General features: G+C 47.3%; 2 protein-coding genes across 10 annotated transcripts; both read left to right on the forward strand.

The window, feature by feature from the left end:
- Nucleotides 1-394: 394 nt before the first annotated feature.
- dnmt3ab (DNA (cytosine-5-)-methyltransferase 3 alpha b) lies at nucleotides 395-13,386 on the forward strand. Of its 8 annotated transcripts, none has more exons than XM_037240816.1 (23): nucleotides 396-612; nucleotides 1,654-1,805; nucleotides 2,677-2,772; nucleotides 2,966-3,299; nucleotides 4,588-4,634; nucleotides 5,060-5,206; nucleotides 8,288-8,629; nucleotides 8,775-8,933; nucleotides 9,020-9,127; nucleotides 9,238-9,394; nucleotides 9,462-9,614; nucleotides 9,905-9,949; nucleotides 10,023-10,102; nucleotides 10,180-10,292; nucleotides 10,370-10,553; nucleotides 10,667-10,751; nucleotides 10,823-10,968; nucleotides 11,053-11,143; nucleotides 11,232-11,380; nucleotides 11,554-11,639; nucleotides 12,043-12,112; nucleotides 12,194-12,312; nucleotides 12,654-13,386. In XM_037240816.1, exons 2-23 carry the CDS (start codon nucleotides 1,746-1,748, stop codon nucleotides 12,793-12,795), a joined length of 2,913 nt encoding a protein of 970 aa, XP_037096711.1. In that variant the 5' UTR covers nucleotides 396-612; nucleotides 1,654-1,745; the 3' UTR covers nucleotides 12,796-13,386. The 8 variants fall into 8 exon arrangements, with proteins under 8 accessions (XP_037096714.1, XP_037096711.1, XP_037096713.1 ...); XM_037240813.1 differs by having other exon boundaries at nucleotides 397-612; nucleotides 11,554-11,654; XM_037240815.1 differs by having other exon boundaries at nucleotides 397-612; nucleotides 2,680-2,772; nucleotides 11,554-11,654.
- Nucleotides 13,387-15,784: 2,398 nt separating this feature from the next.
- Nucleotides 15,785-22,082, forward strand: dpysl5a (dihydropyrimidinase like 5a). 2 transcript variants are annotated; one of them, XM_037240824.1, is made up of 13 exons: nucleotides 15,785-15,940; nucleotides 17,207-17,477; nucleotides 18,112-18,270; nucleotides 18,358-18,537; nucleotides 18,661-18,729; nucleotides 18,938-18,982; nucleotides 19,063-19,138; nucleotides 19,366-19,522; nucleotides 19,614-19,755; nucleotides 19,819-19,961; nucleotides 20,048-20,255; nucleotides 20,338-20,506; nucleotides 20,562-22,082. In XM_037240824.1, exons 2-13 carry the CDS (start codon nucleotides 17,217-17,219, stop codon nucleotides 20,645-20,647), a joined length of 1,695 nt encoding a protein of 564 aa, XP_037096719.1. In that variant the 5' UTR covers nucleotides 15,785-15,940; nucleotides 17,207-17,216; the 3' UTR covers nucleotides 20,648-22,082. The 2 variants fall into 2 exon arrangements, with proteins under 2 accessions (XP_037096719.1, XP_037096720.1); XM_037240825.1 differs by lacking the exon at nucleotides 15,785-15,940 and adding an exon at nucleotides 16,028-16,164.
- Nucleotides 22,083-22,264: the final 182 nt, after the last annotated feature.

The following is a 22,264-nucleotide window of genomic DNA, read 5'->3' on the forward strand; positions in this document are numbered from 1 at the left end:
TTTTTTTCATGGTAGAAAATGCACAGGAGTTAATCGATGTCAGGAAGCAGCCAACCCTGAGTCCGATCATTCCAATGCAGTATCACGTTCCCGCAGGTAATCACTAGGGGGCGACCGACATCTTTTTGTGTCATCTTTAGTGAGGTATTTTTTTAAGATTGCTGTGATGATGTCATGCCATATCGCACATTAAATAATTCTAAGGGAAAATAAATATAATTAAAACTTTTGAGAATGAAAAAAAAAAAAACCGCTACGCTAATTGTTTGAAAGTGCAACTACATTTTAATGGGGTGAAGTGACATTTAAAGCAAACGCAGTCACAGGTGCACATGTACATCCACAGTATGTGCTGGTGGTGGGGCGTTAGGACCTGGCGGCGCACTAGCGAGGCAGCGCGCCGGCCCCGCTGCAGTGAGGGAGAACCAGCGAGCGAGCGAGCGAGCCGAGCATCTGGAGGAGCTGTGACCGGTCAGGGGAGGCGGTGGACGGGGAGAGAAAGAGAGAGAGGAAGGAAGGAAGGAAGGAAGGCAGGAAGGAGGCTCCGGGAGGACGAGACGAGAGGGGAGGAAGAAAAAAAGGAGGCCCTCCCTGGACACGGGGGGACGTCGGGTAATGTCTTCCTTTACCTTAAGTCCGTTTACGGCCTGGAGAGGGGAGGGAATAAGGCAGGGGGCGTCGTGGCGGGCTAGCGGAAAGGGGGCACATTTAGGCGGAAGGCAGGAAGGAAGCTGGCTGGTGCGCGACGTTTGCCCTACATTAGACAGCTTAGAGTGACGAAAAAGATGGACCGCGAATGACCTCGCCAAACGCTGCAAGCAGGGCCTGGAAGAAGGCCCCCCTATCCCCCGGGTCTTATTGCAGCCAGAACCGCCCCCAATACCCTCCACCCCATTCCGTCCTTCATATTATAAATATGACTATTACGTATAAATGTCGGTGAATTATCACCAAGATGACACCTTCCGGTACCTTCTGTCAGCATCCAAACGGACAGGGGGCAAGTGAACGCATCACCTGTGCCGTTTTTTTTAAAGCACTCAAGCGTGTACTGTACGTCCGAGTGCATAGGAAATTGTGAGGAAAACACATTTAAAGGTACAGCAATGCATGTGCTCGGCCCTAAAACGCTCCAAAATCCTTCCTTAAACAAAAGTAACCCAAATTGGGTGAAATAGCTAAGACAGCGCTGGGTTATTTACACCCAGTGCCATGGGATAAGGATTTCACCTAGATTTTGTCCAACAAGGGGTAAAAACTACCAATACCCATGAGCTAATTTTACCGAGGAATGGGTCACCGGGTTATCAGTAAAGTGGTGGCTAAAAAAAGCATACATTTTATTTAGAAGGAGAAGCAGCTTTCCCATCACATGGGGTTGCCACACACTTAAAACTGCTGGATCAAAAAATGGACCGACCCACTATTCAGTCAATTTGTTTTTTTGGGTAATTTTGTACACAAAGTTGAGTCAAATTGACCTAATTTGTGGTCTGATCCAAATTGAGTCTTTAGCCCAGTAGCTTTCACATGATATGTTTTGGACAGTTTTTACTCTGGATGTTCTAAATTTTTTTCATTTGTATCCAGGCTTGAGCTACTACATATACTCTTAGAGAGAATGCTTCATTTAGGTTTATTTTTATTTTCCAGAAGAAGAGAGGAGAGGGCTCATCTAATTTTTTGTTCACTTTTTAATTTAAATTTTTGGAGTTCGCCATCCACCATCTCCCGCCCCACTCACCATGCCGTCCAATGCCGTCATGGCTGCGTTCAAAGGCTCCGACTCGACGGGAAGCAGAACGGTAAGAATTTGGTCCAGATCTGCAGTAGCAAGTTTGTAGTTTGTTTGAGCTCCTGCATCGGATGCTAACTTCCGTATTGTACGCGTCGTCTCACGCGATGGCACTTTGTGACAAGGGCTGTGATCGTCGTTGAAGAGGACACGGCAGATGCAGTTTGGCGGGGAGGCTTGTGTCCTCTTCCTGCTGTCTTCTTTCCATTACACAGTACAGCCCTTGTTGCCTGGCAACAGCTTTAATCAGCGGCTACTCGGACAGAAATAGTGCACAGTCGGCATGGTAGTGGTACCCCAGGGCTATGATGCAGCTTCCTGGTGTTTGTTTGTTCCCCCCCCCCTTCTCCAAAACGCGGTTGAAGCCGAGTGTCAAAATGGCGTTTTGTTTGTTGTTGTGTTGACGAAGTCGCCCTGTGGCAGCAGATCGAGTCAGCCCACAAAAGGTGACATTCTTCACATGCAAATTATGCCGCTGCAGCGCTGGCGAGGCGCACGTGCCGAGCTGAGCAAGAAAATTCATTCAAATCGACGTTGAAACGTATCACCTGTGTTTGCTTGTCAAGATAATTGCATATTAAATCGCAATCACAATACTGAGGAGAAAAATGGCAATTGGATCATTTTTCAGAATTGTTCTGCCTTAGAAAAGTTCACCAGAATAGATTGGTGAGTAAAATGTTTCTTTTGTTGGAAAAAAATAATATTGAATAATAAATAGTCAAACAATCTTACTAATGTACGTACATTTAGCATTTTTGGTTTTATTTGATGAAAATATCTCATTTAAGCCTTGAGCTCAAAAGTGTACACACCCGTCATCGACAGCCTTTTTGCACAGATGAAAGGCTACAGTATCAATGTTGTGTTGCACTCATCAGCAGAGTGAAAGCACGACGACAGCCGACATGCAGCCCATGACGGATGAGGTTCACAACGTTAGTGTCAAGCCGGCGCGGAAACGCAAACATCTCATCGTAAGTACAGATACTCGATTTCACGTATTTATGAGGACATCTTTGACATGTCACATTTAAAAACATCCAAATCACCCACGATCACCATTTATGGCCGCACTTTGGTCATTGTGAGTGTGTGTGTATGAGTCTGATTGACAGGTTGTAATTGTCAGTTAGTGTATTTTACTTTGTGTCCGTGTGCCTTTCACAGACGGAAAGCGTCAGCAACTCCTTCCAAGATGGCGTCCAGGCCCGCCCCGGGGCCCTGGCGGCCCTCCACAACGGCGACGCGGGCGGCCACGTTCCAAATCGGACGTCCGACGTCCTCAAGCCGGAGAGGAGGGAAGCGGTGAACGGGATCCTCAGGGAGCTTTCATCCTCCCCATCCCCCTCCTCCTCCTCTTCCTCCTCCTCCTCGTCCTTCACTTATTCTTCCTCCTGCCGGCCAGAGGACGGCGTCCAAGGTCCGAGTCCCGACGAGAGGGACGACCGGACAGCGCCGCACAAAAAGCGAGCGAGGCGGAAACTGGAGCGACCCACCAAATGTGAGTTGCTTGCGTGACTTCCAGACTTGCAGACATTAGTTAGTTATTAGTTTACTGTATATTATTTGTTTGTATAGCAAATCAATATTGTTTTCAACAGTGAACATTAAAAAAATAACAGTAATTGTGCAAAATATTAATATTTGTAATGTATTTTTAATAGGAGGTATTTTCAATATTTTTTTAACAGTAAATTATATATTTTTTATTTGAATTGATTTTGATTCATTATTTTAATAGTGCAGAAAAAAAATTCATGTAATTCTTTAAAAAATAATGTAATAGTGTGAAAATATTGTTATTTTGAACAGTAAACCTTCCTCTTCTGTAATTCTTTTTAGTAGTACAAAAGGAATATTTTTCATAAAATTTTCATAACAGTGCACAATTGCATGTTAATCATTGTAATTCTTTTTATTGAATTTGCAATCTCCCCCCACAGACAAAAAAATTCTCCATCCTTCCTAAAATGCTAGTTGTCGTGGTGTACATTCAAAGAAAGAAAGCAATAAATCACAGCGGTTCCCTGGAGAGGGAGACGATGACAGGCTGAGATGGAGATTAGCCCCCACCCCTCTCTGAATGCCTCGCTTTCATTCACCCGCGACCTTGATGAGGGCCGAGAAGAAGAAGCGTAGAGCAGCGTAGACCTTGATGAGGGCCGAGAAGAAGAAGCGTAGAGCAGCGTAGAGCAGCGTAGAGCACCGCCTGGCAGCGAGCCTCCTTCGGGACTCCCGCTGGCTCAATGGCGTCGTGCCCAGAATTGCACACCGGCTGTGGTTTCGGGTTCTCAGGGACCCTCAGTTTTAGCCCGAGTTGAACGTGAGAGCTAAAAACCCGTCTTGAAACCCTATCCTTGGCTTTGAACCCCAAATCAAAACCATAACCCTGACTTGAAACTACAGGCCAACTTGAAACTATCGCCCGAGGTAGAAAACAGAAAACTGACTTCAAGTCTTCATTTTGAAACCGGAAGACGTGCGGTGGAACTTGTTTTGTCAGCTGCCGCTTCTCGAGCCCGAGCGGGACCTCCGTCAATCCTTAAGAGGATGGTGTTTAAATAAAGCGCCTGGGTAAAAATAAACCAAATGTAAATGCGGAGACGCGGCTTGTATTTTGTTAGAGGAGGTTACACAAATGAATTTTGTTAGCATGCCGACTCCATTTTTCCATCCATTTTTTTCTCCTTGAAGGGTTGAGGCCAGAAAAAGCAGGGTGGTATACTTCTCAAGACGATGCAAAGAAAGATGTGGCAATAGTGGAAATTAAGTGCCTTTTTCCTCTGCAGATGTGGAACACACGGAGCAAGATGACAGCGAAGTGGTCAAGAGTGAGGTAAGTGTCCTTTTTATGATCCCGACCATCCTGGGTTACGTGTCAGTTACTAGCTTAGCTTAGCTTGGCTTAGCATAGAAACTGGACCATGGATGTTATTTTGGCACACGACGGATGAACCGACCATTCACAAGCACAGGAAGCAGGTTGATCGTTTTGCCAACACAATTGAGGAGATGAGCAAGTTGCTCATTCTGTAAAAATGAGCGGCTACTGGGCAGTTAGCCGAGGTTAGCATCAAGACGAGAAAGTCGGTGGCTAACGTGAAGTGAAGCACTTGCTCTTGGCCTTTACCAAAGAAATGGTACCTGGAGTTAAATTGTGAGACATCAAATACACTTGGAATTTTTCCGCAAATGTTGACACTATCAACAGACCAGAAGCTTCTTTTGGAAGAAAGCTAACTTTGAATTTTTAAAAAACAGGGAGATCGTGGGAGGCTGCGCGGGGGAGTTGGCGGGGAGATCAGCCTTCGTCAGAGGCCCGTGCCCAGAATAACCTTCCAGGCCGGAGACCCTTATTACATTAGCAAGCGGACCCGAGAGGAGTGGCTGGCCAAGTGGAAGATGGAGGTGAGTAGCACAGCCACCGCCATCTTGAAGGGGGCACGGGGGGCGGTTGCCAGATGTCGGGAGCCAAGTGTATTTGATGGCTATCACGTGACTGTACCTTTTGATGTCAGTCCATTTCCTGGCTGAGCGAGCCTCACGTGCTTCCCACATTTCCTGCTTTTGTGCTGCCAATCGCGTTTGCGGAGGAACAAAAAAACTCACTTGTAGCCGCGTCGATGTCATGAGCTGGAATGCGTCTCCGGTGCTCCTGTAGGTTTTAGTTTGGCTACCATGGAAATGAAGCCTCGCTTTATTCCTATCATCGTGAACTTGGCCCATTGATACTCAGGTCGGCTGCAAATTTTGACGTTGTCCTTTTTTGCCAGTCAATCAGTCCGACTTCCTCCCATAGTCCAAAAACCTGGTTCTTTTGTAGACTCGAAATTGCCCCCGAGTGTGAATGATTGTTGATCTGCAGCATACATCTTGGAGATTTTTTTTTTTTTTTGCATCCTGGTCAAATTCCTGGTTGCGAAGTGGCTCGGCTTGTGGGACTTCATATTTCCATTTCTCCTTCCTCGTGCCACCCCTCCCCCACTAAGCCTTCCCCCCACTCAGCTCTGCTCAGCGAGCGGCCATCAAAGTGACCGGGTGGAGGAAATATTGACACACGTAGCAGAATGGCCACAAAGTACGACACAAGTGGCGCAAGTTTGGTGCACCTATTTATTTTATGTTATTTTATTTTGTCATTTTTTGTTTTACCCACAAAGGTGCCCTATAGGCATCAATTGCATGGAGGGTTAAGAAAGTGTTTTTAGATGTCAGGGTGCCACTGCACGGCCACATGGTGGCTTAAGGGGCTTTTTAAATTTTTTATTTATTTATTTATTTTCCTCCCCGAAAAATGCGCCTACTGTTACAGTGGCTCTCCCTGCCCCATTCATGACTCGGTGCCTTGCAGATTTTGAAGCGTTTTGCGGCAACTTGTGCGCTCACAAGAAAGCCTCCTCCTGGCCGGCCGCCAGATGCTCGGCGAGTCCTCTCCAGCCAACCAGATATGCGTTTGGGCCACCACCTGACCCTGAATTCCCAGACAAAGAAATGTGCATGCCTGTGTGAGTGAGTGGAAGTGAGGGAAGGGGCGGGGGAAGGGGCTTGAAAAGAAAAAAAAGGAAGAAGAGACCTCCACACTGGCTGGACTATGAGGCTCGTGTTTGGGTATGTGCACTTGCATTTTTTGTTTGCATGCTTGGTCTGATTGAGCAGAATATGCTGACTGCAGCCATTTTCCATTTGGAACTTGTTGTTCTTGTGTTGTGCGCGCCATCTGCCTGGGAAAGGAAGAATTTGAGCGAGCAGGATTCGGCAGAGTTGCTTGAGTGGTGGTTTTTTTTCCACCCCCACGTGAGGGTCGATTCGTGCAGCAACTATTTCCTGTTCCACTGCGGCACCTTGTAGTAGTCGTAGTGCTTGTAGTGGTTTAGCTCACGTGCAAGATTCACAATGTGGGCAAGAGAGAAAAATGATCGAAGCCGCACTTTGACAAAAGAGGCTTCAAGCTTTGTGTTGGCTCCGCCAGCTTGCAATCAAACCAAAGCAAAGCGAATTACACTTTGTGTATTTCAAACAACCTCACAGCTTTGCCTTAGGAAAACTCTGCTTAGCTTAATGTTAACAAATGCCGTTGACATGCTAACTCTTAGCATCAATGTTGGGGCTATACCAGCAACTTTCCATTGAACACCAACAGTGAAGCAACACATGTAGACAGATAAAATTACGAGCATATATTCTTTATCGTTAATGGAATTTTGCTATGACGTCTTATTGTTGTTGTTTTTTGGTTCAGTAGAAAACGAGTTTGTATTTGGCCATTTTTCAGCCGCTAAGCCACAAGGCTAAGCTATATGTGAAGCTAACTGTACACAGCCCAGCAGACAAAACTGCTCCCGCTTTCGTCTTTCCTGGCCGTTGAGCTGCGGAACCCGCAAAGGTCAGACTTCCTTTTGTGTGGCGGCGGTGGCGTTGCGTGAGGAAGTCAACCCATGTGAGCTACGCTAGCCGCTTCATCTTCCTGTCGCTGCGGCTTTTTCACCTTACAGAAAAGACACATCGTGGCGGGTGAAAGTTTTCCCCGCCTTCAAGTGCACTCTGTCACCCTTTGAGGCCCCGACGGGGTGTCGGAGTGAACCCGAGTCGGATTATCAACTTGTCTCAGATCTCTGCGAGAAGCAAAACTTCACGGTCAGTCCAAAATAGGGGTTCAAACATCTCAAGGCGAGTTTGGGTAGTTGAATGAAGGTTGCAAGTGTGAGTTTAGAGTTTAAGGGTTTCAAATTAAGGCTTCAAGCCTGGGTCGTGGTTTCCGATTGTTGTCTTAAGCAAGGGTAAGAGTATTAAAGGAAGGTTTTAAGCCAAGGTCGGTGTTTGAAATGGTCTGTGCTGTGGATTTATTATGGTGTGGCCCCAAGTGTCAGCGAGCGTGTAAACCATCAAGATTGCCTTCATTGTTGCCTTCATTGTGTCTTCGCCGCTTCTTAACCCCCGTTCGTCTTTGAGAAGAGCCCAAGTGAATGTACACTGTGAGGCCCCCCGAAAAGGGAGGAGTAGGGGGGCGCTGGGTCACATTTACAAGTGGGAGGAAGTCTTGCAGTCTGGTCTTTACCGAAACTGGAGCGGCACACAGGACGGGCTGGAGTGTGCCCAGTGAGCGAGATGCGCCATGTGGCCCTCGAGGCTTTCAAGCAGCCAGTGCGGATATTTAGAAAGCGCCATCAGCCTCTCGATTGAGCAGCATATGTTTCGACTCCACGCCCACCCTTAAAGGGCTTATTGTTTACAGGAGGGGGGGGGGGGCTTTTTTTCTGGCCGACGCCTTTCTCAGCTTTGCAAATTGCGCAATGTCTGGATGTACGTTCATGACGACAAGTCAGCTTGGGATTTTAAAAGGAGCTCCATAGCCTGGGTTAAGGGTTGAACTAAGTCTTGGAGGTTAGAGTTTCAAATTTGGGTTTTAAGCCTAAATTCGGGTTTCCCCTCCCAGACTCGGGTTCCGTGTAATTCTCATATGTGCTCATCTCTTTTTTTTTTTTTTTCCAGGCAGAGAAAAAGGCCAAACTGATGTCAGCTATGAATACGATAACGGATCCGGAGCCAGGCAAGGAAAGCGAAAGATCAGAACAGGACATTTCACCCAGTCAACGTCTGTCAGCTCTCAAAGCGCCTCCACAGGAGCTCCGCCAGCCTCTGCAGCAACGCCAGTCTCCGCCGCCTCCGTGTCCGCCTCAGCAGCAACCGCAACTGTCTTTGCCACAACAACAACAGCAGCAACAGCCTACAGAGCCCGCCTCACCTACGGTGGCCACCACCCCTGAGCCCGTCGTCATTGTAGGTGGAGACAAGACTTCCCCCAAGGCTGCAGACACTGAACCCGAGTATGAGGTAGGAAGACGACAGCCTGGTCGAGCACTTTTTGACAGTCATAAGAGTGACGCTTCAAGAAATGGCAAATGGGAAAAAATGGGAGCAAATAGAGACTTTAAGTGCCATTTCCGAGTGACTAAATGCTGCCGTGTGGTGTTTGCAGGACGATCGTGGTTTTGGCATTGGCGACCTGGTCTGGGGAAAGCTGAGAGGGTTCTCTTGGTGGCCGGGGCGAATCGTGTCCTGGTGGATGACGGGGCGCAGCAGAGCCGCAGAGGGGACCAGATGGGTCATGTGGTTTGGGGATGGCAAATTCTCAGTGGTGACTATTTCCTTTATTTCCGAACTTGACATGTTTAGATCACGGAGTGATGGGAAAGTGAAGGCTTTCTCTGTTTTCCTTTTCAGGTTTGTGTTGAAAAACTCTTGCCCCTCAGTTCCTTCAACAATGCCTTTCACCAACCGACCTACAACAAGCAGCCCATGTACAAAAAAGCAATCTACGAGGTGCTACAGGTAAGAGTGTGAAATGTGAAAGCCTCGGTCAGAGTTCCAATTTCTGGCTTGAAGAGAAGATTAGGATGTACCAAAGGGACGACTTTAGCTGGTTAATATGGTGAACCCAGGTCGCCAGCAGCCGCGCAGGCAAAGCCTTCACGCTCCGTCCAGACAGCGACCACAGCGATAGCTCCAAATCTGTGGACCTCTTGAACAAGGAGATGATCCAGTGGGCTTCAGCCGGGTTTCAGCCGACCGGACCCAAAGGCTTGGAGCCACCGGAGGGTAAGCACAAGAAGAGCCGAGGCAAAGTCGAGCTTTTGTAGCTTCTAACGAATGTTGAAACCGGCAGAAGAGCGCAACCCATACAAGGAGGTCTATCCAGAGATGTGGGTGGAGCCTGAAGCCGCCTCCTACACGCCGCCACCACCGCCCGCTAAGAAGCCTCGAAAGAGCAACCAAGAGAAACCCAGGGTCAAGGACATCATCGACGACGGAACGCGAGGTAAGAGAGTCTCGTTTCATGCTAACGAGCAGCACATCTCTTCTACTGGGTCAGAATAGACTGACTCCTGTGGTGTACCGCAGGGATGCCTTCTAGGCCCCCTCTTGCTGCTTATTAGTCTTTTGCACATCAACTTTCTGGCTGCCTTTTTGAGGGTCTCAACATTTGGGAACATTTCTCAAGTTGTTGTAAGGTCTGTCTTAACAGGACGCAGTTAAAAATCTTAAAGAGCCACGCGCAAAATAGAACCGAATCCAATCGATTGTGATGATGTCGCGTTGTCGTTTCAGAGCGACTCATCTACGAAGTGAGACAAAAGTGCCGCAGCATCGAAGGTAAGTCACGCAAACGGTCGCCGAGTCTTTGTCCCCTGTGACAAGTCGTTAAGTCGTCAACTTCTCCACACAGACATCTGCATCTCCTGCGGGAGTCTAAATGTTAGCCTGGAGCACCCGCTGTTTGCGGGAGGAATGTGCCTGGGCTGCAAGGTGGGAGACTCTGCGCCAACTAGTGGCCATTTCAAAATTGTGCAGTCTTTAGCGTGTTGTTGGCGTGATGTTTTCAGAACTGCTTCTTGGAGTGCGCCTACCAGTATGACGACGATGGCTATCAGTCGTACTGCACCATCTGTTGCGGCGGACGCGAGGTCCTCATGTGCGGCAACAACAACTGCTGCCGGTAAATTGTGGTGACGTCCTTTCCGAGTTAAAGTGTAGTCAAGTGTCAGTTTTGAATTCAAAGGCGTGTGTGGCCAGGTGCTTCTGTGTGGAGTGCGTGGACCTCCTGGTGGGCCAGGGCGCCGCCCACGCTGCCATCAAGGAGGACCCGTGGAACTGCTACATGTGCGGCCACAAGGGGGCGTACGGTCTACTGGACCGCCGCCCCGATTGGACCTGCCGCCTGCAGCATTTCTTCGCCAACAACCACGACCAGGATTTCGTAAGTGACGTGCACGCTAACGTTCGGCTTACCGTTGTCACATGGTGATGATGTCACAAGGTGTTGCCGCCCTCACAATTTAGTAACGGCGTGTTCTTCGCATTCCGCCGTAGCAACCGACAAAGCTCTACCCACCCATCGGGGTGGATAAGAGGAAGCCAATCAGAGTCCTGTCGCTATTCGACGGCATAGCAACGGGTGAGATGCGTGCGCAAGGTTTGTCCAAAGACCAAACGACTGACGGGCTGGCGGGCCTCCTTGTGGTTCAGGGCTGCTGGTGCTGCGTGAGCTGGGCATCCAGGTAGAGCGCTACGTGGCCTCGGAGGTGTGCGAGGACTCCATCACGGTGGGGCTCGTGCGGCATCAGGGCCGCATCATGTACGTGGGCGACGTCAGGAGCGTCACGCGCAAACACGTGGGTTCAACCGAGTCATCCTTTTGACTATGGCATCATTAAAAGTGTAATTTCATCTTCCGTCCATGCTTGTTATCTTTGCAGATCAAAGAGTGGGGTCCTTTTGATCTGGTCATCGGTGGGAGTCCATGCAACGACCTCTCCATCGTCAACCCCGCGAGGAAAGGCCTTTACGGTGGGCGGATAAGCAGTTCTTAATATTTTGAATTTTCTCCATATGAAACACGTTGTTGACGTCTGTGTGGACCGTGCCGCCACAAAAGAGGGCACGGGCCGCTTGTTCTTTGAGTTCTACAGGCTGCTGCACGAGGCTCGGCCCAAGACGGGGGACGAGCGGCCTTTCTTTTGGCTCTTTGAGAATGTGGTGGCCATGGGCGTCAGTGACAAGAGGGACATATCTCGATTTCTGGAGGTACGCCCACGTGCCAGGCAAACGTGCTCTTGGATTTCCGCCAATGACATCATCTAGTGTGCCTTGGGAAATGCGCATCAGTGCCAAACATTAGTCTAACGCCCTCGAGCCGCAGCAAAAGCTCTTGATTGATATTTCTTCGTGTGTTGTGGTTTCCCTCCTCTGGTGGTCAGTGCAACCCGGTGATGATCGATGCCAAGGAAGTGTCGGCCGCCCACCGCGCCCGCTACTTCTGGGGTAACCTTCCTGGCATGAACAGGTCGGTGGGTGAATGGTGAGGGAAAGCATCCACGTGGACTCAAACATGATTGCTTCGATCACCGTAGTAGCCGTGGCTTTCCTCGTGTCCTTTACTGTTTGGGAAAACTTTGGAAGCTTTAGTTTATCAACCGCGAGATGGCCATGGACCGTTCCCGGTGGAAGAAAGCCATATCGAGAGCCCAGTCCAACCCAGCGGCGCCTGGAAAGCGGACTTTAAACCGATGATGATGATGATGATGAGTTTATCTACGAGAGGCTTTGAGATGTATCGAACTTTTGTGCGTGCTTTTGAATATTTAATTGACATACAGCAATGTTCTCATCCAGAAATAATCATGATGGAAGATGGCTGATGAGTTGTTGCCCATTGATTTGTCTCAAGCAAAACTTTTCCTCCGCAGGCCTCTGGCGGCCATGTGCAATGACAAGTTGGACCTGCAGGACTGCTTAGAACACGGCAGAACCGCCAAGGTGTGCCACGCGTGTGACACCGGGGCCGCACATGCGCTAAAACGTGTGGCTTACTTGTCGCTTTCTTGTGGCGTTTGTCAGTTTGACAAGGTGAGGACCATCACCACCAGGTCCAACTCCATCAAGCAGGGCAAGGACCACCACTTCCCTGTCTTCATGAACGAGAAAGAGGACATACTGTGGTGCACCGAGATGGAGAGGTAAGTGCCAACCAATGAAAAGGGCTTTTATTGCAATTTTATGACTGAGGACAAACACAGGGAAGAGGTGAGCCCAAGAGCCCTCTGACATCAATTTCAGTCAACAGCCAAAAGGTTGAAAATGGCTTAATTCATCCGTCTCATTCTTATTTCTCCTTTGAGCTTGTCTGACTTCCAGCACGTCTGCGTTTTTTCATTTCTCTCGTCGTGACAAACCGAGAATCTTTATCTGTGCTGATTTCAAATCCAAAGCTGCCTACCAACCAGACTTTTCAAACCCCCTTTGGCAATTTGCTCTCATCGACTAGTCTCATTCGCCGTCCTTTCTGCATTTCCATCAGGATCTTTGGCTTTCCGGTCCACTACACGGACGTGTCCAACATGAGCCGACTGGCCCGGCAGCGTCTGCTGGGCCGATCGTGGAGCGTTCCCGTCATCCGCCACCTCTTTGCACCGCTCAAAGATTACTTTGCTTGCGGCTGAGCGCCCGTTTTGCGACGTCAGAGCCTTGAGCCTCCGGAGTTTCACACTCGGTGTAGACCTCACACTTTCTATTTGTTATTCTAATTTAATTTTTTTAGCAGTGTTATTATCACCTCAATTTGTTTTTGTGCAAGCTATACTTGAGACTATGCTTTCGGAGAAGAGCTAAACACGGGGCGAGCGTACTGTATGTTTTTTGCTGTGCTTCCGGCGTAAAGGGAGCTCCAAGAATCCCAAAAAAAAAAAAAAAAAACACAGAGATCACATATACCTCGTCGTTTACAGCTTCTGAAGGTAATAACATAAAAAAAAAAGGTACTACTACTACTGTAATATGGCTACAATGCCGTGGTGCTCAGCAACGGCGGGAAATATCGTCTTTGCTTGAAAAAACAAACAAGTGTTGAAGACGCTTGTGCTTTTTTGCAGCTTTTCTACAAGTTCTTAATGGTGCTCACTTGTTCACAACTCGCCTTCCTCAAGTGCACAAACTAAGCTCAGAGACGACGTTTCCCGCCGTTGGAAAAAATAACGTCGCGTTCCAAATTGAGCGACGACATTCACTGTACATTTAGTGTGAGGTGCAGAAAAAAAAAAACTCAACATGGTGCAGCTTCACAAAAGTCCTTCTACCTTTTTATAGCAATTTTATGTGTGCTGTTGTATCAACATTATAAAAGCACTTTTATACTTTTATTTCCTTTTTTGTATTTGATTTTTAAATCTAGGTTGATGTGATTTGTTTTACGGTGATGTGAACTACGCTGGCGCAATACGTTTTTCTGTACAGTAGGGCTGTGCCAATAGTGGGAAAACAGTATGGATTTCTTTTCTTTAAATATATGAAAGCTTTTATTGTAGGACACATTGTATAGTCAGACCCCCCCCCCCCCTCTCCGCTTTTGGTTGTTGTAAAGCGGCGATAAATATACATTGCGTGTAAAACCGCCCAGGTTTTGTTAAGATTGTAATGTAGAAAACAGCCTTTCTTAAACACAGCACCAACTCCACCCCAAACAAAATCTGTAAAAGGTTGCTATAAACAAGCAGTTGTCCTTTATTTTTTGTTCAAATCGCAAGATTGGTGCACCAACCAAAACCATCTCACTTGATTGTAATCATGCAAAAGCTTAACATGGAGGATTTAGGCGTTGGCTTGTCAAAACGAAAAACTGACAACATATATTAAAAAATGTTTTGAATGCCTATTTAAAATATTTTAACTCGATCTTTTAATGTAACAAAGTTCTTAAGTGACCTTATCGCCACCCATTTCCTTCCTTGCCGCAAAACTTCCATCGTCTTGTTTTGATTTTTGAAATGTAATGGAAATGTACAAAGGTAATTCTTGGCTAATATATAATCAAAAGAGTCTTTTTTGTTGTTTTAAAAGAAAAATCATGTGATGAATTTTGATTGCGATTTAGATGTAGTTTGGTCCAGTGGTTCCCAACCTTTATTCAGCAACGGCGCATATTTTACATGAGGAAAATCTCACTTCCAATGAAAATGTCATAGAAACTATATGTACTGAAATAATGTTACTATGACTAATAGATAAATTGTGGTCACAATTACTGAGTGCCAAATATAGACTCATTTAGTTGAACACAAATTACAACAGGTTAATTGTACCTTCTGCCCTCCAGGGCATGTCATTGTTCTGCCTGTCACTATATGTCACTGGCATAAATAGAAATGTCGTAGAGAATTTGTGGACCTATTAAGTGAAATTCCAGGTTTAGTTGGATGCCTATTCCTCATCGGTTGTTGCCTTTTGCCACGCACGATTCCCGTATGTCTCGCAGTTTTGTGACGTCATTGCACAGCCCTTCACCGGCGGTGTGTTTTTAAGATTTTTTAACGCAGCAAATGTTGGGACTTACTCTACTCAATTCACGGCATCTAAGAATTTGTTTTAATGGGAAGAAAAAAATCGAAGAAGTTTTCTTACGTTGTTTTAGACTTTAAGAGATTGCTGTAGTCGGTGCTTATCTGTGGGACAGTTGTGAGGAAGAAAAAAAACCTGTAGCGTGATGTATTAATGCGCTTGTTTTTTCCCCCGACATTCCGATTGGTGAAGTTCTCCATGTCTGTTTTTGAACTGTTTTTCCACAACACTGGTCAAGACGCGTCGCTGCAGTCCACGCGACTTCTTTTCTAAAAGCGTCACTGTTGTTTATAGCCCATGTTCTTCGGATTTCAGTTCTGACCGAAAATGTAGCACTCAACCCTTCACGCTCACAAGTTATGTTAAGTGTCCAGAGAGAAGTTAAAGACTCCGTATGTAATTGTGCTGGAGAACACTTGAATAAATGTATTGGTTTTTTTGTGAAAAAAAAAAAAAAAAAGCATCTTGTTTGTGTCTCATTGTACACATTGACAAACTTTAAACCGTGAAGCTTAGTATATTAGTCATTAATGTAACAATCAATTCTTTTTCAATTCTAAAGTTTCCATTTTGTTAATGTCATGTACAGGTTAGAAAACGGAATTTTGGGGATTAGCCACAAAACTAACCAATTTACCAATAAAAGTTTCAATTCAAATACGGTACCAGCAAAATTCATTCAAACTCATTCAATATGGCAGTGACTTCGACGTAAGACGCAACACTGAACGTGCTATCTATTTATAATGACTGTGATTGGTGATTTCCGCTGTTGGCCGTGCCTCTTGTCGCCTCTAATTGGTTGTTCAGGCGACCATCTGTGCTGAAAGTAAAGCTATCACATTTAGGCAAACAAAACCGGAAGCATTAGAGGAAACAATAATATGAAAGAAATGTTTGTGATATTGCATTTCTATTCTCATCCACATTAACGTGTTGTGTTACCGTGTATATATGTTTACAATTTGAAAAAAATTGAAGTATTCTTTGGTTTAGATTTTTTCCCCCTTTTTTGTTGCCATACACAGAGTAAATCGAGTCTTCTGAGTTTTGTTTTGAAAGCCATTACAGGAAACGACTTCCAGCGTGCCACGCGAACGCCAGCTTAGCGTAAACCGGGTGGTCCTGCACCGGCCGGGGAAGGCATCCATCTGCCCTAAGTGTGTGTTTGCCTCCTGGGCTAAGTGTCGCATTGTGTGTGTGTGTGTCGAAGGAGCCGAGCGGACTTGCTGCAGCTGCACACTCGGAGATCAGGTATGCAAGGGCGGTTACCTTTCTTTGGGTGCACCCGGTAGATGCGGAGCCTCCCACAAGAGGGAGGGGGGGCTGGAGTGGGGATTTGATTTAAAACCCCCGGGAGAGGCTGCACGGCTACACAACTACTACCTCCAGGCTTGTTTTTGTTACTACGAAAGCAGTTTAATGGATGTTTAGGCAGCAGAGGCCGTATTAAGAGGAGGAGGGAGGAAGAGGAGCAGGTGGGTGGAAAGGGGGGGGGGGGTGTTAGGCGTTTCTGGGTCGGCTATGAAAAGCTGTCTGACGGACATGGGTTTCTTTGTTATCATTGCAACCACATTAGTAAATTGAACAATACGCTTCGCCAAACGCGCAAAGTAAACAAATGTACGAGCACGTGCGGAAATGCATTTTTAAAAAAAACACATTTTACTACAATTAGGCACCTCGTTGGCACGTTTTCATTATGTATGATTATTCTTTTGATTTATGGCTATTTTGGTTCATAATACGACCCTCGTGTTGTCATCATCAAGGCAGGGATGCCATTAACCTGCCGCACCCGCAAAAAGGACGCACGCCATTACACATGGGCGTTATCGGTCAGGACACACAGGGGCAAAGAATGCCAGTCATGCTATTAGATGCAAATTTTCAAGCTATATTTAGAAAAACGTACTGACATTTGGGACTATTTTTGATGTTATTGTGGATGAGCAAGGCTGTTTTAAGACGGTGGGCGTTGTCTGCTTTTTGAGGGATACAAAGAAATATAGTCCATTCATTCATCTAGGTGCAACTTTGGAACTACATAAAAAAGGGGAACTTTTTGTTGCATTTAATGGAAAGAAATACACCAGGTGTCCCCAAAATAGAGCCTAAAGGCCATTTGTGGCCCGTCATCCATTTTTAGCGGCAAATCAAACACTCACACGGCCAAGTTCTTTCCTGTATTGTACTGCTTACTTTCTACACTGCATGGCATGAGGGAGAAAACAAAGATTTTTTTTTCCCCCCATCTCACTTAAATAGACATTGTAGCATTCAAGGCCGGGGAAAATAGACTTTTTGTTACATCAGTTTGAGGTCACGTCAGTGTCCAGTCGGGCCGTCAGTTCACAGGCGGCGACTGACACGAACAGCCACCCGCTCCACAAACCCAGCTCAGTCTCAGCCCAACATTTCGCTCGTGAAGTCCTTGCGACACCGTGATACTTAGGCATCAAGTTCGACTGGATTTTAGTCAGCCTTCTCTCGCAAAATGATTCCGGGTCTGCCCCGCAGAGCGAAAGCCATGACGACCAGCGCGGCCACAGTGCGGATCCTGATCAAGGGCGGCAAAGTGGTGAACGACGACTGCACACAGGAGGCCGACGTCTACATCGAGAATGGCGTCATCCAGCAGGTGGGCAAGGAGCTGATGATCCCTGGCGGGGCCAAGGTAGTGGACGCCTCCGGGAAACTGGTGATGCCCGGTGGTATCGACACCAGCGTGCACCTGGAGGAGACCTTCATGAACGCCTCCACGGCCGACGACTTTTACAGCGGCACCAAGGTAAGCCGCAACTCCACGGGATGGAATTTTGGAATCTTTTTTCAGGTCGAGGAAATCTTGACCTGAAACCCTAACCCTTTCCAGTTCTCGTTATGAGTTTCTACTAGTTGTGAGTAACAGCTGCATTGAAGTCATCGGATTGCTAAAATGGTCTGGCACATTCCATCACGTGATGGACTTGACTGGACTGGAGCCATCCAGACAGAATAACCCAGCGAGCCATAACTGGAGACACTCCCATGACTTTAGTCGGCCAGCAGACGCTGCCTCTCGTGTCGAGCCTTGCCTGTCTTCCTCCGCCCCTCCTAACTTGCTCCTGGAGGCAAACGCCGGCCCGTTTCCATGGCTACCGCGGAGCTCGCTGCGAATTCCGCCCTGAGGCCTTTTCACACACGCACCATTGTGCTCAGGCAGAGACAATGGCCCTCAGAGCTGCCACCACCACCAGTGCTATAAATATCCAGACCCAAGACACAATGCTCCACTCTGGAGTTGACAGATGCTGTCGTAGACAAAATCACTTTCTAAAACATAGACGCTTGCGAGAAAAAGTTTGCGAAGCCTCTGGAATTGCAGACATGCAGGACAATGGCCCTCAAGTAGCGGGATTGGATACTTTGGTTTTTTTTCCTAGGCAGCCTTAGCTGGCGGTACCACCATGGTGATAGCGCATGTCCTGCCAGACAAGAACGAGTCTTTGCTGGAGGCCTTTGAGCAGTGCCGCAGCTCGGCCGACGCCAAAACCTGCTGCGACTACGCGTTGCACGTGGGAGTCACTTGGTGGGGTCTCAAGGTAGTGCAACATCTTCTCTCCTTCCAGGCACAGGTTCACGAAGACACAGGTCTCAGCATGTCGGCAACTTTGGACTTGTCCCTGCAGGTGCGTGCCGAGATGGAGAAGCTGGTGAGGGAAAAGGGCGTGAATTCCTTCCAGATGTTCATGGCCTATAAGGACATGTACATGCTGAGGGACAACGAGCTCTTCCAGGCCCTGCAGCACTGTAAGGACATTGGTGCCATCGCCCGAGTCCACGCGGAGAACGGGGAGCTTGTGGCTGAGGTCTGGGACCACTTTCGCTTCAACATTTTTATTTATTTGATATGATGGGGCTGGAATATGGATTTTGAAATCAAATTGCATTTGGTTCTCGTGTTGTAATTGCAAGCCTTGTTCCCACACCAGGGTGCGAAGGAAGCCTTGGAGCTGGGCATCAGTGGTCCAGAGGGCATTGAGATCAGCAGGCCTGAAGAGGTAAGACCATCACAAAGTCCGGATCATTATAAACCGATGACACCAATGCACCAAACCTCTCCCGCGTCACTCTTCAACTGGATTGTGACAAACTGAATCGTAATGCCGGGTGGAAATGCGCCTTTAGTGGTGATGTCACTTGAATAATAAATACACTCAGACTGGACGTGCTAATTGTAAGGCATGACCTCATCTTGTATTTTCACAGTTGGAGGCGGAGGCGACCCACAGGGCCATCACCATCGCCAACAGGGTGAGGGAAAGTGAGCAAGAAGACAACAATCCCACAAAAAAAATATTCACTCATTTGGGTTATTTTTTTTCCCCCGTTAGGCCCGCTGTCCGATCTATTTGGTTAACGTGTCCAGCATGGCAGCGGGAGACGTGGTGGCCACGGCCAAAATGCAAGGTGACGCCATTGCAGATGTTCTGAATGTAATGAAAGCAGTCTTTCCAGATTTGAATGATAAACAAAATGGCTTCAAAATTGTGAAAATTTCAAATATTGTCTCAACTTCCCAACTGTGGGCCTGTGAAGTCCTTTAAGACAAAATTAGTGTACTCGAGTCCCACCAGAGATGAAAACAAACCCTTGAGGAGGCATGTACAAGTGTGGCACTGTGCTGTGCACAACAGGGAGGGTGGTCTATGGCGAGACCACCACCGCCCACGCTGTGCTCAATGGTGCCCAGTACTACCACCAGGACTGGGCCTACGCCGCGGGGCACGTGACCCTGCCGCCCCTGCGCCTGGAGCCCAGCACACCCAATTACCTCATGAGCTTGCTGGGAAGGTTAGCCGTACCAACAATTGGCTCAAAATGGAGGTTCTTGATTGTGGTTTGAGACCTTCCTTAATGCTGCCCTGATCTTGTCTCATCTCAGTGACACTCTGAGTGTCATCGGGTCTGACCACCGTCCCTTCACCACTAAGCAGAAAGCCATGGGGAAGGATGACTTCACCAAGATCCCCCACGGGGTGCCGGGCGTTCAGGACCGCATGAGTGTGATCTGGGAGAAAGGCGTGGTACGTGTGTAGCGGGGAACCAAAGTCTGTTCCGTTGGCTGAGGTCTTCCGGATTGGTTACAGATCGGAGGCAAGATTGACGAGAATCGCTTCGTTGCCGTCACGAGCTCCAACGCGGCCAAGATCTACAACCTTTATCCCAGAAAAGGAAGGATCATTCCGGGAGCAGATGCCGACGTGGTGGTCTGGGATCCCGAAGGCTCCAAGTATGAAACCCGATCCGTCTCCACTCATCGACCGGCGCAGCTTTTATTCTCCCGAACCACTCTCTGACTTAATGCCCATCTTGCAGAATCATCTCGGTGGAAAACCAAATGCAGGGCGGCGACATGAACCTTTATGAAGGTCTTCGCTGTCACGGCGTACCCTTGGTCACCATCAGCCGAGGCCGGCTGGTCTACGAGAATGGCATGTTCACGTGTGCCGAGGGATCCGGAAAGTTCTGCCCTCTGAGGACTTTCCCAGACTATCTTTACAAGAAAATGGTTCAGCGGGAAAAGGTACGAGAGGGGAAGCTGCTTTTGCTCAGAACTTAACTGCCAGTTCCTTTGACGTTTTTGTGTGTCTCGGTTGATGTACCAGTGCCAGGCGGCCAAGCGAGTGGAGCGCGAACCATACACGGGAGATGTGGTGGCCGTGGCAAACGCCGGAAAGAGGGACGTGATGACCTCGGACCTAGACACTCCGACACGCCGCTGCACCCGTCACGGCGGTGTCAGGGACCTCCAGGGGTCCAGCTTCAGCCTCTCCGGTAGGGCTTGACATCACACTTAAGTCTGACAAAACTGACAAAACTGCTTTCCCAGGTGCCCAGATCGATGACAAGATCCCCAAAAGATCTTCGGCCAGGATTCTGGCGCCACCCGGCGGGAGGTCCAGTGGGATCTGGTAGATTCTGAAAACACCCGACGGAAAGGACGATATTCTGGGGGAAATGTCCGTCCGAGCGAGATAAGGTTTACTTAGAATAATTGTGGGTAAAGGCGGTCATCTTTTAAATGTTTTATTTCTTGTTAACCGAGCCCGGTTTCTAAAGAACTGAAGCCCAATTTGAACGGCGGTCGCAAAATATGGCGATTTCACCCAAAGAAACAAAATTTCATCAAGCGAGTGTTAGGGAATCTTGCTTCTTAGGTTACTACTTGAAAAGAAACGTGACGTCACGAGAAATCGTGAGTCTTTTCTCACTGTAAAAAATTCAATGTTTTGCACTTGTGGGGCGTCCGCCTTTGTAGCCGGCGTGGTGATTTTAGCTTTTTCATTTTGTATTGTGAGCCGTGGCGAATGACGTGGCAAAAGTTGAGACCGTAACGTGGGCGACGTATTGTACGCGTTTCGCCGCAGCTGAAGGAAAACATGGTGCAATTTGAAATTTATTTGTGTTTTTTTTATATTGCGATATTTGCGCATTGAAATGATGTCAACTCCCAAGTCAAGCTACCGCTGTGCAGTGTGCCCTCGTGATAAATGAGGGAACACTGTACATCCGATTTGATGTCCAAACGAGGCTTCATGCTGCTTTGTTACTTATAAAATTTTGGGGGGCGTAATATACTCGAGTGCGTGTTATTCACTGGATTTTGCGGTAGGTCAAGAAGGTGTAAGGTTGAAAGAAAATAATTTGAATTTCTTTTTCACATTTCTGCCATCCATTTAGCAAGAAACACGAAATAGGTTCTGTTATCAAGCGACCGTCACTATTAAAGGAAAACGCCCTAAGCACCAACAGTGGTCTGCGTTCTTTGCCGTGATCTGCATCTTCCACAAAATGCAAAAAAAAAAAAAAAAAAGGCTCACCTAAATTGCCTTTTTTCCTCACACTCGCAGTGTTTTGTACTGGCTGAAATAATCTAGACTGCACATCTCTTGATGTATTTATTATCTTAGCACTGTGAAAAATCCGCTGATTGAAAGCAGTGAGCTTTGAAACACAGACATGTCCTGAAGGCCACTCAAATGCTGCCCGCTCCTTCAAGGAGGGTTCACAAACAGAAACGCACTGATACTTTTTTTTTTTTATTGTTATCTTCAGGTATATGTTTGTCATTTTACTTTGTGAATATTTGTCTTAGTCCTTGATTTGTTATGTTGAGGACCGTATAGGACTTTCAGAACGTTATTCTTACGATACAATACATTGACGTAGTCTTTATTTTTTGGGGGGTAACATTTTTTCATTCTTAGACCCAGAGGTTTGTGAAAAAAAAAAACCCAAAGTAAATCACTGGTGCTAAACATTGTGGTCACTATGTATGGTTTTATTTCTTCCTTTCTCGTCCCTCACATCATTCCAGTGAAAATAAATGACGGTGCAAAGTCTGCTTGAACTGCCGCGTCTTTATTAATTGGCATGCTCACTGATATTATTTTTTGTTGTTGTTCCAGTTTGTTTAGGTGGCTATGGCAGCTCATCAAAATACTAAAATGCAGGAGGCTTAACTGGGCGATAAATTTCTGATGGGGTTATAGCACCCCCTAGCGCCATTTTACCCCGATTCGAGCAGCAGCA

This window comes from Syngnathus acus, chromosome 22 (assembly GCF_901709675.1).
Source record: "Syngnathus acus chromosome 22, fSynAcu1.2, whole genome shotgun sequence".
Taxonomy (NCBI): Eukaryota; Metazoa; Chordata; class Actinopteri; order Syngnathiformes; family Syngnathidae; genus Syngnathus; species Syngnathus acus.

Coding starts and splice junctions, on each gene's coding strand:
- dnmt3ab (XM_037240813.1), top strand. CDS start 1,746: ATGCCGTCCAATGCCGTCATGGCTGCGTTCAAAGGCTCCGACTCGACG. Junction 4,635..5,059: donor GCGAAGTGGTCAAGAGTGAG/GTAAGTGTCCTT, acceptor TTTAAAAAACAG/GGAGATCGTGGGAGGCTGCG. Junction 12,313..12,653: donor TGGTGCACCGAGATGGAGAG/GTAAGTGCCAAC, acceptor CATTTCCATCAG/GATCTTTGGCTTTCCGGTCC.
- dpysl5a (XM_037240824.1), top strand. CDS start 17,217: ATGACGACCAGCGCGGCCACAGTGCGGATCCTGATCAAGGGCGGCAAA. Junction 19,962..20,047: donor TGGGATCCCGAAGGCTCCAA/GTATGAAACCCG, acceptor CCCATCTTGCAG/AATCATCTCGGTGGAAAACC. Junction 20,507..20,561: donor GTCCAGCTTCAGCCTCTCCG/GTAGGGCTTGAC, acceptor CTGCTTTCCCAG/GTGCCCAGATCGATGACAAG.